Here is a 13,125-nt window from a genome sequence, read left to right on the forward strand (position 1 = left end):
AGTTCTTGGGAAAGGACTTGGACCTTTTTCATTTGCCCACTGAGGAAAGAAACCACAAGCTATTGTATGCTCATGGTGGCTCAGCTCCTTCCTGGGGCAGGGCTCTGCAAAGGAGACAAGCAGGAATTGCAAAGCTGCCACCATCAGCCTTGGAGGGGTTGGCSTCTCCCCAGCTGAAAGTCCTTGGGCTTCAGCTTCATTTTAGAAGTGACTGCTCTTCGCAGAGTTTGCTTGGGTCTGGGGAAATACCCRGTAGGATGGCCTGTTCCCAAAGGAGAAGGCCATTCAGCTTCGTGGAAGGCTGACCTGTTTCTGGAGCCTGTTCAGGCATATGAATTGCAACAACTCAGCATTTGCTGATGAGCTGGTTGCTTGGTTTTGGACGTTGGACTGATTTCCACTGAGATGAGAGAAGGGAGAAAAATCTCTCCCTGGAGCTTCAGGGTTGAGGAAGCACGGCCAGATAGGGGGCAGGATGGCTAGGCAAGGACTGATTGATTTGCCAGGATCTAAATCTTGATCACCTTCTGATAGGACATCCATTAACCTGGGAGCAGGGACCACCTGGGCATGTCTCCATGCTCTCTGCACATTTCTCAGTGCTGACGTAAGAGCAGCAAGGCTGCGGCCCAGGGACCCTGGCTGGACCAGGGGCCAGAGCAGGGCTGGTTGGGTAGCACGCTGGTAGCTGGGCTATCTAGCTGTGCTCCTCCTCACTGTTAATGTCACAGGCTCCCCTTCCTCACAAGCTAACATGATGCCCGTCAAGAAGGAGTCCCTCTGACCCTGCTGTCTCTTGGCCAAGCCTCCTTTGAKATGTGAAGGTCTCTTTGTAGGTGGTGGTACAAAGCAGCAGCAAGGTGGGCACCTACGCCCTGGTATCTGAGTACTTAGGGGTCATTTCCCCAGTTTYTCTAATTGTGGAAGACATTTTGAGGTGACTGGTATCACAGAAACAGCATGTTGGTGAGACTAGAGTGAGACTCAGTGTGCTMTGGGCTTCAGAAGTGCTTGAAATACTCACGAGGCAAAGACAGGTAGATCTGAGSGGGTACTAGGCTTCAGCCTGGCTTAGATCTGTGTTTGGATTTTGGGATATTCATTCTTTCAGATGCTTCCAGAAGATTTTTTGCAGTGTTGGACCTCAACAGCTATCCTAGATTGAAGACTAATTAGATCTGACTGTATGGGATCTGGGCAAGGTGATGAACACGGTAGCTCAGAGAAGCACATGCCAGATAGGGTGATTATGGCCTGGTCCCACAACTGGGGACAATTGTATCCATATTCACAGATGAATTCTGAAGTTGGGGTATAGTTGGGTCAAAAGTGGAGAAGGCTTTGATCCTAGAAGGACGTGTGTGTGGCACAGAGTTGTGGGAAAGTACGTGTGCTTGCCGTTTGTGTAGGGGCCTCTGGTCAAAAGTACGTGTCAAAGGGAGCACTAATCCTTTTTCCAAGCTTAGTCTCTCTCTACGGTTTAGGAAGACACTCAGGTCCTGACAAAATGGCAGTGGGCTCTGAATCCCTCCCCAAGACCACAGACTAATATCATCATTTCATAAGGCCCAAGGAACTGCTCTTTCCCCAGTCTGTTCCCCTGTGCCAGGCTCTGAGGGCACAAATTGGCCTTAACTGTCCTGACCAGCCTCACCTGAGACCCCCACTGCRACCCTGCCCATTGGCCCAGGAGACCCATTTAAGCTCAGTCCTGGGCCTTCAATCTCTTCCTAGGRTGTGTTGCAGGTGTTTCTAGCTCCATTGTAGCTATGCCTGGCTGCAGGCCCTGCTGATGTCCCAGCCTGGCCTCAACCCAGTGCCACACGTATGCCTGGGGCTGCTCCTTGGCCTGCCCTACTTGCTTCTTTGCTGGAGGGTGGTAGAACTGGCCCTAACTGAGAAGGTTGTGCTCTGCTGGCCTGGGGTTCCCTCGTGGTGCCCTTTACCCAAGGCAGCTGCTGACTCCGACGTGCCATACATAGAAATCTGCATCTTGTGACCTTCATGCTGAGGCTCCAGGCAGCATTTGGTGAAGCTTATCTCCCCCAAAGGCAGCCAGGCTCTGTTTTGGAGACAGCGAATTTGAACGTTGACCCCATGGCACTCACAGGTACCTTTCTCACGTCTCTAGGAGCCCTTGAACTTTCCATTTGAACCTGTTGAGACGTGTGTTCCTGCCCAGACTGACTCGCTCCCTGGGAGAAGTCATGTTCAGTCCACACTTTTGCCTTGGTGTATCCAATGCAAGAACAAGAGACACTCCAGAAAAGCGTGTACCAACCTCTTTCTCTCTTGGGACAAGCAATGCCAGTTCTAAACCCAGCCTGGGTTCAGCAAAGCCCCTCAGCGGCCTCCTACAGCCACAAGGCTGCTGACCGGCATGACGCRTTGGGGAGCCGCGTGGGTGTCTGCACTTATCTACTGGGCACGGAGACAGCTGATTGCAGATGGAGTAAAAGTGAACAACACAGGTGAGTGASTAATAACAGGCAAAAGAAAGATAATAGTAGGATAAAAGCAGGATAACACACTGAACTTGCAGAAAAACCRGGCAGAAAGAAAGCATTAAGCCTTTTCAGCATTGTCGAATCTGGCTCCAGGGAATCTCCATCAGGGTGGCCCATGTTTCTGCAGTTGGGGGCACCCTGGGGTGGTGGTGTTTGGATCCACCCTCCCAGCCATGGGCCAGGGCTGTGGGAAGCACCACGTGGGCCTCCAAGAAGYCATTCTTCCCTCCCCACTGAAACTGCGGTGACGGGTGCTTGTGAATCAGGCCCGCTGCCTGGACCTTGCTGCTCCCTTCCTGGGATGTCTCTTTTTTTTTTTCAGCCATCATGTAGGCCTTCCCCATTGCTGGAGGTTTTTGTTTCCCTCCTCATGCAGCTATCATTGCCCTTCCCTCCATGCTGGCTTGCATGGCCTGATGCCACCTATCTTCAGATGAAAGTGGCTTCTTTCTGTCCCATCCCTCCTTGTCCTGACCACTCACTCACACCAGACAGAGCCAAACTGTGATTTCTGACCTGCCCCCAGTGTGYGGTGTCCTGCACCGGCAGCCTGACTGTGGTCCTCTGCTGCACCAGGGCTGTGGCAGCCTCCCTGGCACCCTACTAGACAGGGCTGCCCTGACAGGACAGTCCCKGTAAGGAGGAATCTATCTGGAAAGGTACAGCCAGGTAGCCCTTTCCCACCAAAAGCCTCTCTTGGGAGGCTGCTGCTGTAGTCAAAATTCTTCCCCCAGCAGGATGTGGAAGGAGAGGCAGCCGTAAAAAGGCATCTTACAGCTGTAAAGGGCTACCGCAACGTAAAGCCCAGCATGGTGTGGCTGAGTGGATCCACACCAAGGGCAATTCCTCCTCACCGTGGAGCTGAGACGGTGGGAGCATTGGGGCTTGGGCAAGTGCGTGGCAGGGAATGACGTGAGAGAAGAAGAAACCTGCTAAAACTGTAAGGAGCTGTGTGCTTGGGCATGTGTGTACGTGAAGGAGTTGTCCAGGCTATGCCCAGCTGGGGTGCCAGAGCCGCAGAAGGTAACTGCATGGAAAATGGGGAGCCAGGAGATTTTCTTGGCATTGGCTGCTGATTCAGGCAGATTGCAGACTGAAGAAAGATCAAGCTGGAAGGAGCAAGTGCAGATCCACGTCTCTCCCTGTCCCAGGGCTGGGGCAATGCTGCTCTGCTCTCTGTGGCGGCTTATGAAGCCTGTTCTAAGTCACTCCAAGGAGGACAAATCTGCTTGCTCCCTAGGACATCACTCCTCACCTTTAGTAGCCTTCCCTTTAGAAAAACTTTCTCTGAGCTTGTCTCCAGTTCCCTGGCCATCAGCAATTCCTGTCCCCAGCCTTCTCCYCCATGTGAAATCTAACTAATCTCTGTGTGAATTCCTCCAGTGAGTGAAATAACTTCTGGACAAAAATGTGGCACTACAGAGAGCCTGGGGAGCTCATCCCTACAGTGTCTGGGACTGGTTTTTGGTTGTGGGCTGTAAAACACCCTTCCCTGCCTTCTGGCTGAGCCCTCTCTGAAGGACCCTTGGGCCACTCTAAGCCAGACCCTTTCCCCYACAGCCTACTCCTGCCATGGCTTGGGCCCCCTGCACATCACTCTTCTGCGAGGTCCCAGCCAGACCTCTGGGAAGAGTGGGTGTGCAGTGGAGAGGTGGTGGTAGGAAGGGGTTAATCCTGCAGGAACTATGTTCCAGTCCCTCCGTAGTGGTGCTGAGCCCTAGTCTTGCTCCAAGCTGACTCGGGCTCCTGGATGGCTGCCAGGAGCGAAGCGCTTGCCAGCGCACCTCCACAACAAAAGCTGACGCTCCTGCCCTGGTGCTCGGTGGCAACCTGGTGAGACCCAGCCCCTCGAGCAGCGGCCATCAGCTCCACGACCGCAGTGGGTCTCACTGTACCTCCCCATCCTCTCAGCTGGCTTCCAGGGCTTCTGCTCTGGCCGATCCCAGCTGCACTCTGCCAACTGCCTCCTTCTGTATCAGGCTCTGACTGGGTGTCTGCTCTCCATCCTTGCTCTGCACCTGTGTCCTTGTCCCTGAGTGCAGTGCCCTGGCTGACCCACACCATGGACCTTCTTGTTTTGGGGTTGGTTTGTTAAGACCCAGGTGGGAACAAACTGAGTGTTTTCTGATGTTCTCGGCACAGCAGACTCACAGGTATGAGGCTGAATTTTTGAGGCAGGAGGAAGGAGACAGGCAGGCTCTTTCCCCTTCCTTCCACACCCACAGATGACCTGGAAACYCACCTTATTCTCAGACTCTTCTGCTTCCTCACAGACGTCCCTGACTGCCTTCCTTCTGTTCTCCCAAGAAACTTGGGATAATTGTGAATTCTCCTGCCCTTAAGAGCAATGTCTCCTAGCGACCTTGCTCCAGCGCAATCCAGCTGGGGACACTTGGGCTCTCCCTGGCCTTATCCTGCATTCAGCGGGYCCATAAGCTTGCCAGGCGTGGGCTGGGTCCCCCGGTGTGATTTGTACAGCATCAGGCATAACAGGACTTGAGGGCAAGCAGGGCCCCTTACGTCACAGACCCATCTAGTTGCACGAGCAGAAATTTCTTAACCCTGCTGCGGATGAGCAATCTCTGCTCAGAAGGTTTGAGCTTGCCTATGCGTTTCCCACTGGCTGCCAGACTTCCTGCGTGCCTTCCTTTCCTCCATGATCTGTGCCACTGTGGGTTGTGGTCGGGGGTTCCTGGGTCAGGTAGGGTTATGGGAAAGGCACTGCCAGCACTGCTCTCAATGGCATGGGGGTCTGCAGGGTTGCCCAGCCCAGCAACGTCCCTCTCCTACAGGACCCATGCTATCCACACTTGTTGATGTGTGGGGAGCAAGACTTCTGTGCTGCAAGCATGCTAGAATGAGATGCAGCTGTCAAGAGACAGAGCAAGGGAGCAGGACAGATAAGCATTAGCCTCACCTCAGGCCAGAGATAACTGTCAGGACTAGCAGGAGGTAGAGAGTGGGCCTGGAGATGCCTTCATCCCAGAGGGATACAGTGCTYAATCAAGCTCTTTGCTCTGGTGGTGGTGGTGGGGTCACACAAGGTCTCGCTGCTGCAGCTGACCACCTGGCTGATTTCTCAGCAGTTTCCYGGTCCTGTCTCTGGCCCAGTTCGTTGTCCCCGTTGATCCCTGTTGCATCAGGGAGGTGGGGTGCCAGAGGCCTCCCTTGTCTCTCCTGGCCTCTCCTCTGAGCCAGGACTGCAGTGATCAGACTGGTTTAGCAAGTGGATGGGCTGCGAGGCTTGGGGGGCTGGGAGGGGCGGCTGCTTTCCCTTTGAAGGGCTCCCGGGAAGGATTTGATGGCTGGAAATTTCACAAGGAGGAGAAAGAAAAAGACAAAATAGGTGGTTTTGGGTTTCGGTGGGGGAGCGGGAGTCCAGACAGCGGGCCACCGGTTGCTCTGTCAGCTTTGCAGACCTTTGTTTCCTGGCCGTGCTGAAAGGCAAGCGGCAGATCGGGAGGGAGGGACTCCTTTCCCCCCTCTCCTCTGGACAGCGTGCTTCTCCCATAAGGCTCCGAATCAGCAACTGAAAGCGCAGAGGCTGAGGCACAGCTCCTTGCTCAAATCAGGTTTGGAGTCACCCCACTGAGGCGGAATCGGAGAGGATTTGGGGACGTTCACTTCCCTGCCATGGTGCAGTGAAGAGGTTGGTGCTTCAGTCTCTGAGCAATTCCCACTGCTGTGACACTAAAGCTCCGTCTGGCTGTAACAACATCAGCTGAAGGTCCGTGTCAGGCTTGCAGCAGCTGCAGGTGCAGGGAGCTTGGGTTTTGCTGGGTATGAATTCTGCGCTATAGCAGGATGGGGAAAAGCTGCTGCAGAACAAAAGCAGGGCTCAGCAGCCCCTGGGTAAACATCCGTCGGAGGAATCAAACCTGCATCACCTTAGACCCCGAGTGTCATCCCCTTTCCTATGCCCCAACTATTTGCCTGCCACAACCTCGTTGGCAGAGCATGCTGTGGATTCTCAACCTCTTGGGGCTCCTAGGTAGAGCTGCAATCTGGAGTTTGCTGCTCAGCTGTGACCCCTGGGAGTCCTGAGGTGGGAAAGAAGCAGAGAGCCTCAGGGACGTGGATGTTTCATTCAGTGGTGGCTGGGCATGTCATGTTGCGCAGGCTGGGACCCTATTAACTGGAGAGGTCTGGGGAAGGATCTGAATACCTGAGGTCCCAGGAAACACTGCTGGGTACTGGCCTAGAGGGTTTGGGATCATAGCTCTCCAGATGCCAACAGTGGCAGGGATGATTTTGGAGCTGGAATCCAAGATTCATTTCTCACTCTGATCCACACTTCCTTAAAGTTCAGAGATTTTCTTGCTTTTACCTAACTAGCAAATTCTTAGCTCAAAACTCCATATAACTCAGTCCAGGGCTTTCACCTCCTGGCTCCTGCACCTTACTCCTCTGCTTGCTGTTGAGGAAAGGACCTGGGCATCCTTCCTCACCATTTGCATAAATCCTGACTGCTTGATTCCCCATCCACTCAGAGCCCACAGGAGAACTGAGATCCAGCTCCTTCGTTCTTCCCCACTGATCACCAGGAAGCCCCCTTCCCTTCCCTCTCCTTGCATTAGCCAAGGGAAGATGTGATATGGCCCTAAGTTTGAATATCCAACGTCCAGTTGCCTCTGTCAGCTCCAGCGAACCCTTCTTCCAGGGCATGTCTGATCTGAAACCCCTTCAGCACCTTGGAGTCAGCTTTTCACCACAAAAGAGATTTTAACAGTACTTTTTGTACTCTCAGAATGACTGGAAGAAAGTGGATTGCGTAGTCAGGTCATAAGAGAGCTGCTGTTATCACTGAACCTCAGTTAAGCAAGACATGTTGTCCTCACTGTTGCGTGACACATCAGGACAAAATGGAATTTTAGACCCACGCCTCAGGTTTTGTCTTACTTCATGGATTTGGTATCTCAGGGCCTCCTTGGAGGCAATATCTGCCTTTGATTAGAAAGGCTGCAAAGGTGTCGTATGAAGCAAAGTGCCCTGAATGTTGATAGACTCAAGGCCATTTCCTTTTGATTGGACTCATGGCAGATAAGAGTGCTGGAGATTGCTTTGTCTGATTCCTGAAATTAAAAGCGCCTCTTCCTTGGGAAATCATTTACAGAGAGAGCTCTCCAGGGGCCCACACAGCTTGGATGGCCTGGAGATGAAGTGGGCTCTGAAGCAGTGGAGAGCTAGATAGGCCTCCATCCTACAGGCTCAGGCCTGGCTTTCACCCTGGTTCCAAGAGTAGRATTTATCTAGTCTTGCTTTTGAAGTCTACAGGTCTTGCTGCCTCCATTTAAGCTGATTGCCAGGCTCTCTGGATAAGCCTAGCAATAATGAGTGCTTTCTGGGCTATATTTTGAGTATCTTCTTCAGGTGAGATGAATTGTTCTCCCCCTGTCTCTCTCCATCAGCTGCAAACCAAGCCCATGGCAGTGCCACCTGGACGGGTCCACCSCAGGCACCTGTGCAGCACTCACACCCTCATGGGGCAATGGGCTGGGGAGCAGAGCTGTAGCAAGCTCTGCTCCATCCACACTGTGGGATTGAAAGCTCAGCCCCACTAAACTGGGACAGGCATTTTCCTTTCCGAAATGCTCCAAAGCAGCTCCTATGCTTATCCTGACTGCATGCGCTTTTTAGTGCTTAGCACAAGCTGTGTTGGGGTCTGGTGGTGCGCGCACTGCACACTGAGGCCCTCCACCCTTAGCTGACAGCTCTTACTGGTTACAGTCTGGCAGGGCACAAATCAGACACAGCAGTGACTGAAAAGAAACACCTGAAGGTCCTCTTGAGCTCTCAGGGAGCCTCAGGAAATGTGAAAGGCAGTGGAAGACCTGTTTGCTGCAAAGGGGAACGGTCTGGAGAACAGTCACCTTAAAATGAGAACAGTGAATATCTGGTTTCAGAGCTCAAGTCCTCGGAAATACTTCCTTCCTCAGTACTTCACAGGACCTGATAAAGATGATGGGAAATACTATTTTTTTTTCCAAAGGGTTGTTATAAAGATTACGAGATCGTATATATTTGTTTTTCCTCGGCTATGCTCTAGGAGCATTTTTAATGCTGCTGGAGGAGAGTTAGCAATGGAAAGTGCTTGTGCTGCTGATGTTGTTCCACTGACTTGTTTCATTCATCACTGACGGTGAATACTTGTTTTTGCTTTCACTTCCCTGCTTCTGGTGTTCATTTCATGGCCTGAGGAACTTTCATCTGGGCTCATAAGCTCTGTTGGTTGGCTGGTTTAAATTTCCAAGTGTGGCTATGGAGGTTCTGCAATGTTTTGTGGAAAATGTCCCCCAGTAAGACTTGAGAATTACGAGCTTCATGCTCAGACTGCTCCTGTCCTCCTTCCCCGTCTGCAGTGCTGCAGGTATACAGCCAGCGCCCAAGAACACTTGCTATAATCCTGCCGTGCCCGAGTTCCCTGGAAAACAAAGAAACACCAGGAAGACTCTTCTGATAAAGCCTGAGTTATTCCCACTTGTTTACTATTAAAAGCACCAGTATTTCTGAACATCTAGTTGTTTCGCCACACTAGCTGAACTTTTCCTCATTCAGTACGCTGGCTTAGAGCTGTTCCTGGGAGGATCTGAACGTTAGTTGGTGTGCCCAGGTCCAAAGTCTTACACCCGATATAAACGATCTGGTTTGCATATTTGTTGTGCGTTACACTGCCGGAAGCCAAGGGGTGATTAAAAGCTGGTTGATTACTAGCATACATTGCTGTTCCAGTGTTTATGAGCGGTGGTTGTATTCAGGGCCTCATCCTGTCCAGGGCTGGCTGCATTCATTTCTCCCATGCTGTTGCCAGCCGCAGGGCTGTTGAGTACGTAGCTGCCTCTTCATACCTGTACGACTGCAGYTTACTTGCACTGTCAATGTGACGAGGTGCCAGGGACTGGTTGTGTAGAGGCTGTTGATGAGTGTGCTGATGAAAAACTTCCGATGCTTTTGCTTGGTTTTACAAAAAAAMCAAAAACCCTACTAAAGCGGCTGCGGTGGCTCCTGCTCTGTCCTCCATCAGGAAAGGCTTCTTGTAATTGGAGGATGTTTTTTACGTAAGGCACTGAGCATTTGGTCCAACTCCTTAGACCTGGTGCCCTAAGGGAAGGCATTTTCCAGGCTGAAGGCCCAAAGCCGTCATCCTGGTCAGCTAGACCTGCTTTCATAACGCACTGTGTAAATCAGGAAAGTCTGAACATAGCTGGCTTCCTAGCATGACCCCAGCCTTCCCATCCCACTATTCAAATGGCTTCAGCATGGCCAGGCTCAGCCTAGCCCAGCAGGTGGTACCTGGCACAGGGTTTTTTGGACACTAGTTTGGATGCAGCAGCTTCAGTGGGACAAAGAGCCAGCCGCAAGACCTGAAAACTCACCAGTCCCAGGTCCAAGCATGGTTTGGTTTGTAAATAATCATGTAGCAATCAGTTTGTACGGCTGGTGCTGAGGAGGTCCCCATGATCTGAAAAGATGAGGGAGAAAACCTTCCTTGCTCTTTGGGAAGGCAGCARCCCCATGAGAACAGGCTTTTCCCTTCCCTTGCAGGAACCCAGCTCCTTTTTGCCTCCCTTTGGCACAGAGGCAGAGCAACCTCAGCTCTCCACCTTCACCTTACTTTTGTGGTCCATGTATTGTCTCAAGGTGTGTGGGATGTGCTGCAAGGTGGTAACAGTGGCAGCACCAGGTATCTGACGTGTCCTCTGCAGCGACTCAGCCTGTGCTGGTTTGTGTCCAGGAAGCAAGGGGCATTGGCAAAGGGCGCTGAGAAGGCACCAGAAATCAGGGAAAGAAGTTCTTGTGTTTGATTTGGGGCTGAAAAGCAGTAAGGTAAAGGAAAGAGACTAGGTTTTACTTAGTGTAACGGCAACTTGGATATAGCTTGAGAGGGAAGATGGATGAGAAGGTGCTGTGCAGAATTGGAGTGGGGATGTCTCCAATRTGTCTGGAGGAGAAGACACTGAGGTGGGAGCTACAGTGGCACCAAACCTACTGCAGCTGGCAGTGTCTTCACCACTACACTGAGATATCATGAAGAAGGGCTGCYAGGGAGCAGAGGGACTTTGCTTTGCTTGCAGTGGCAATATTGATGGTTGTGACAAATGCTGGAGGAGGCTGGAGCCAGAGGCATTGGGAAGAGGCAGTGTCCTGGCAGGGTTGGGGAGGGTGACCCAAGAACCTTGGCAGCAGCAACGCTGGGCATCAGGGCCCCTGCTCGGAGCAGAGGCAGCAGCATTTTGGGATTTCCTCTGAGAACCTACAGAAGGGACCAATGGACAGGTGATTTTTATTCCCTGGTTCTTTACACTCAAATTTTCCTGCTCAAAAAGAGAACAAAACATGACTGCTTGACTTTTCCATAGGAAACAAGGGGGATAGTGCTGTGCCCTCCTCTCATATATGCACCGTTTGAACTTCTCTTTTGCTTTTCTTCTTAGTGGTGGAAAAGTAAAATTTATTCTCCACCTGTCCTCCACTTTATTTATTTTTAATCCTGCTCCTGTTCTCTGTGGGAATAAGAAATGAGATGAAGTAAAAAAAAAAAAAAAAAATCCCTCTTTTCAGTGTGGGGGGACAAAACTCAGGAGATATAAAATTTTGTGCTGTGCATTGTTTTGGCCTTGGAGGGCAAGGTGGTGGGGTGTGGGCCAAGGCGAGGGCTGCCCAGGGTGGGGAGCAGTGGTGTGAGTGGGGACCTAGCCACGGCCAGGTCCTCTCCAGTCAGCCATGGGTGCTGGAGGAGACCCAGCTTCTGCAGAGAGAGTTGAGCTGTTGTGCTGGGTGTGAAACATGCCTTTGCCCAGGGGTTGCACCCAGATGTTCCCCAGACTGTACCGTGCTCTGTGGTGACGGCAGCGRCTCTGCGGGGGGATCTGAAGGCCTGCAGCTCTCCAGGACCCTCCCAGACACCGTGTACTCCCAGCAGCACGGCCAGGCTTTGCTATGGTACCTGCACCCCTGCCCGTGCCCCGAACGGGAGAGTGGCCGTGCGGCACGCTTCCCACCACCGAGGAGACGCTCCTGGGCCACAGCCCTCGCTGGGGACGCCTGCACGGAAAGGCCCCCCGTGACGGGAAGCGCCGTCCCACGAGCCGGCGTTTCTGCCCCGCTGGGGTTGGGGGTGTGGGGTGACAACCCCTGCCGCGGGGGCCGGTGGCAGGGCTCCCGGCGCTCGCTCCCCGCRGGCCTTTTATCCGCCCGTGGCCCGCGGGAGCTGTCAGCTGGCTCATTGGCGGGGCGGCGGGAGCCTGATTGGCTCACACGGGCCCGTCGCCGGCTTCCAGGTTGGCGTTCCTCCTCCCGCAGGACAGGTAAAGCCTTCCCGCACGGCTCCGGCTCCCGGCGGCACCTGGCTTCCGAGGATTAGCAGCAGGCTCGCCGGCTCGCGCTTCTGGGTTGCGTTTTTTTAATTTTATTTTTGCTTTTGCTCCCCCTTTCCCCCCCCATTACTATTATTATTAGTTTTTTTTTTTCCCCCGGGGGAGCGGGGCCGCGAGGCTGAGCGCAGGGAGCTAGCGGGGCGCGCGGGAGGAATGAGCAGCGGCGGGCTGGTGCTGCGCACCCCGCTGCCCGACGAGAGCTCCGTGTTCGCCCCCCTGAAGCCCRTCACCATGTCGGGGGAGTCCGGCGAGGACGCCTCGGTCTTTGAGGACATCAAGCCGGCCGGCCGGAGCTTGGAAAGCCAACCCGACTTGGCGCAGGTAAGGCGGAGGCCAACAGCTCTCGGGGCGCGKCGGCGAGCCGGGACGGGACGGGGAAGGGCCCCCTCCGCCCAGAAGGGGTCTTGTGTGCCGCAGCTGGCGTTTCCCTCTTCCACCCCCCCGAGCGATTTTCTTCCAGAGCCTCCGAGTTACTCGGTGCTTTTCCACGTCACCTTTTGTGAGGCCGAAAGGATCGCGGAAAATCCATTTGAAAACGCGGAGCAGAGAAATGGGGCGAGGTRCGGGCGCAAAGCCGGGCGGGCGCCGCGCAGTCCCGCAGAGCTGTGCTACCCTACAGCCGCGGAGGCTGTTTTCTGCCCAATTAGGTGTACGTAGACTCCTAATGCCTTCAGCTAAAGCCAGTTGATTGCACAACGTCCAAGCTGCGTGGACGTGATTTAATTCTGCCCTTTTATTTTTTTGGTAAGACATTTCCGTAGTTTCGTACACTTTGTTTCCCCTGCTGCTGGCTTTTCTCCTGGCTTTTGGGGCGTGTTTTGTTCCGTGTTTTGCTTCTCCCTTTCAAACACCCCCAAACCATCGCGAGCCGCGGAGGAGCGTGCTGCCGCGCGCGGCTTCGCTGCCGGGAACAGGTTTTGCTCGCTCTCCGGAACATGGTTTCGTTTCGTCTCCGGCGGCGGGTCGCTGCGCGCGCGGGAAGGCTCCGGCCCCGCGGCGTCCCGGCGAGGCGCCCAGGTGAGGGGGTGTCGCCGGGCCGGCGCGGGGAGCGGGCTCCTTCCCCGCCGCCGGAGCAGTGCCTGTGCGGACGCGAGCACGGGCGGGGAGGGATGTCGCCTTCCTCCCCCCCCCCCGCCTCCGACCCGGCCCAGGCAGGAAAGGAATTCTCCTTGAAATTCCCCGGCTCCGCGGCTTCCTCCCGTGAGATAAAGCGCCGGATAAGCGGCCGCGGGCGGAGCGGTGCG

The 13,125-nt window shown here is 53.9% G+C and overlaps 1 protein-coding gene across 1 annotated transcript in view; it reads left to right on the top strand.

Moving 5' to 3' along the window:
• Positions 1–11,992: 11,992 nt before the first annotated feature.
• The window catches only part of LOC146584679 (Krueppel-like factor 5), a 37,271-nt gene continuing 36,138 nt past the window's right edge, over positions 11,993–13,125 (top strand). Inside the window, exon 1 of the mRNA XM_085324388.1 lies at positions 11,993–12,202. Within this exon, the coding sequence (XP_085180514.1) occupies positions 12,035–12,202 (168 nt within the window). The 5' untranslated portion in view covers positions 11,993–12,034. The remainder of the gene's footprint in view (positions 12,203–13,125) is intronic.

This window comes from Rhea americana, unplaced genomic scaffold (genome assembly GCF_003343005.1).
Source record: "Rhea americana isolate MKP2758 unplaced genomic scaffold, rheAme1 scaffold_90, whole genome shotgun sequence".
Taxonomy (NCBI): domain Eukaryota; kingdom Metazoa; phylum Chordata; class Aves; order Rheiformes; family Rheidae; genus Rhea; species Rhea americana.